Below are 2,176 nucleotides of genomic sequence, written 5' to 3' on the forward strand. Positions count from 1 at the left end.
TAGAGCAACTTATAGGGAAATGAATAATGCTGTGCTTGTTGTTGGATTTTTTTTTTTCTTACAATATTCTTAGTGTACTCATTTGTGGAGAATATAGGTATTGGAATGAATTTTTGCGCACTTAAAAGAAGTTTCTATCGCATTTTGCTTGTATATGTTTCCTTTGGATGCCAAGTGTCTATCTATCTTGGAAATTTATTGTCTACCTGGGTTGTAATCTGCTTAACTAACATATTGGAGGGTTGATCATTGAAGGAAAAAGAAAATTTCCTCCAAGAACTTGTTGTTGAAAATTTTCTAAGAAGTTCTTAGTTCACTCATTTGGTATGGTGGTGCATGCAGTTATCATCTCAATTTTTTGGGGACCTACTTGATTCCATAATAGTAGATATTGCATCTGAATGCCATCGGATAGCTAGGCTAGGGCTTGACCATAACCTGGAGGAGGAAGAAGAAGAGTTGAGGCTATCTACTCAGGCTCGTGACAGGGCAGCTGATCCTAGCAGTAGTGGTGAAACAAACAGCAAGTACGTGGTTGATATATTTGGACAAAAGCATCCTGCAGTGGCGAATGAAATCTTTGAGTGCGTGAACTGTGGAAGGTCTATAATGGCTGGGAGGTTTGCTCCTCATCTGGAAAAGTGCATGGGAAAGGTTGGTTTCTTTAAAAGCTTTTCTAGAGTCTGAGTGTTAGGTTGAATTGCACACTAACTCATATGGATCCGATTAGGTTGCCACTGCCACTTAGAAATTTAATTTGTTTTCTAGAACAAAAGAAATTGCCATTTTTGTAGATTGGCAGACCTCCTTTCCTGCTTTTCATGATTACCAAATGATTACACCTTGATGTATAAATCAAGTTTTGTTTTCATTGTGTCAGCTTCTGTTTTAATCTTTTCTTTGCTTTTCTTGTTTAGGGTCGAAATGCTCGCATGAAGACCACAAGAAGTAGCACTGCTGCACAGAATCGGTATACGTGAAACCCAGTTTCTACATACTCACCTTATTCAAATCCAACCAGTAATACTGTAAGCCGGCTTCCAAACGGACCTTCTAGCATTTTAGGCGAGGAGTATGGTGACAGTGCTCTGAAAGAGCCATGAATATTGCAAGGGAATTGTATATTTTAACTATTCTCAGGAATGTTGTTGAAGAATTTTAATTAACCACAAGGTGAGCAAGTCTATGATATAGCATTACGAGTACATGAACCATTGATTCTTAACTTTTTAATGTTAACTTGAGTCAAGAATCACTGACATTGTTAGCACTAATTGTTCCATATCCTGCTGATATGTTTCCGCCATATTTCAATCTTCATTTTGTTTGAAACACTTGCTGGCCATGAAACTCACATTTTCATACTATTTGTAGTTCGTGAATTCTTGTACCTCTTTAGCACTTTCTGGAGTGAATATCAAGGAACCCAGTTGACAGGCATAAATTTCAAGTCTTAAGTCCGTATATCTGATTGCAAGAAAGTAGGAAATGGAGGACTTGCTTGTATCCTGTTCTCACAGGGAATTGGAAAGCTGAATATCCTTACCTAGTTAAAAATGTGCAGTCAATAGAGCTTTTTAAACATTTGCATCAATAGTGGCCTGAAATTCAAAAAATTAATCAAACTCAACGAATGCTGATTTAGGATTCAATCCTACAAGAAACTTAAAATACCAAGCTACACCAAAAGTAAATTGTCAGACAAAATTTGGCAACCATAAGCAGTAATTTTTCGAAGTTAGAAGTGAAATGAAATTTTTTTTTCACAAATAGAAATCGACTTTTTCGTAATGTATCCAAACAGTAGATCTCATAAGGCCGGCAGTTTTCCCTTTAATCTATACTAGGAGTAATTGTTATTGAAGAAACCGAAGCAAATTTCTGAATATAAAAATGGCTGACAACGATTACACGGATTTTACAACATACTCTTGTTTCTTCTGCAGCTTTAACTTCAACTGGGTTGATTTCAATAAACTTCTCTTTCAGATTTTGTTGAAACACTTTCAGCATGGATACTTGTAGAGGATTTCGCTTCAGGGATCCTGAAAACAGTGATGATAGCACATCGGATGAATATTCAGATTCTAGTATCGATGAATCTAGGCTTGAATCAATGACTGGCAAGGTGATAATTTCGTCCAGAATTTGATTATAATCATGATTTGGAAAAAAA

At 36.4% G+C, this 2,176-nt stretch overlaps 1 protein-coding gene across 1 annotated transcript in view; it reads left to right on the forward strand.

Moving 5' to 3' along the window:
- The window catches only part of LOC113360991 (ataxin-7-like protein 3), a 2,420-nt gene extending 1,150 nt beyond the window's left edge, over nt 1–1,270 (forward strand). Inside the window, exons 3-4 of the mRNA XM_026604389.1 lie at nt 343–654; nt 918–1,270. Coding sequence (XP_026460174.1) covers nt 343–654; nt 918–980 — 375 coding nt within the window. The 3' untranslated portion in view covers nt 981–1,270. The remainder of the gene's footprint in view (nt 1–342; nt 655–917) is intronic.
- The last annotated feature ends 906 nt before the right edge of the window (nt 1,271–2,176 follow it).

Source organism: Papaver somniferum, chromosome 3 (assembly GCF_003573695.1).
Source record: "Papaver somniferum cultivar HN1 chromosome 3, ASM357369v1, whole genome shotgun sequence".
Taxonomy (NCBI): domain Eukaryota; kingdom Viridiplantae; phylum Streptophyta; class Magnoliopsida; order Ranunculales; family Papaveraceae; genus Papaver; species Papaver somniferum.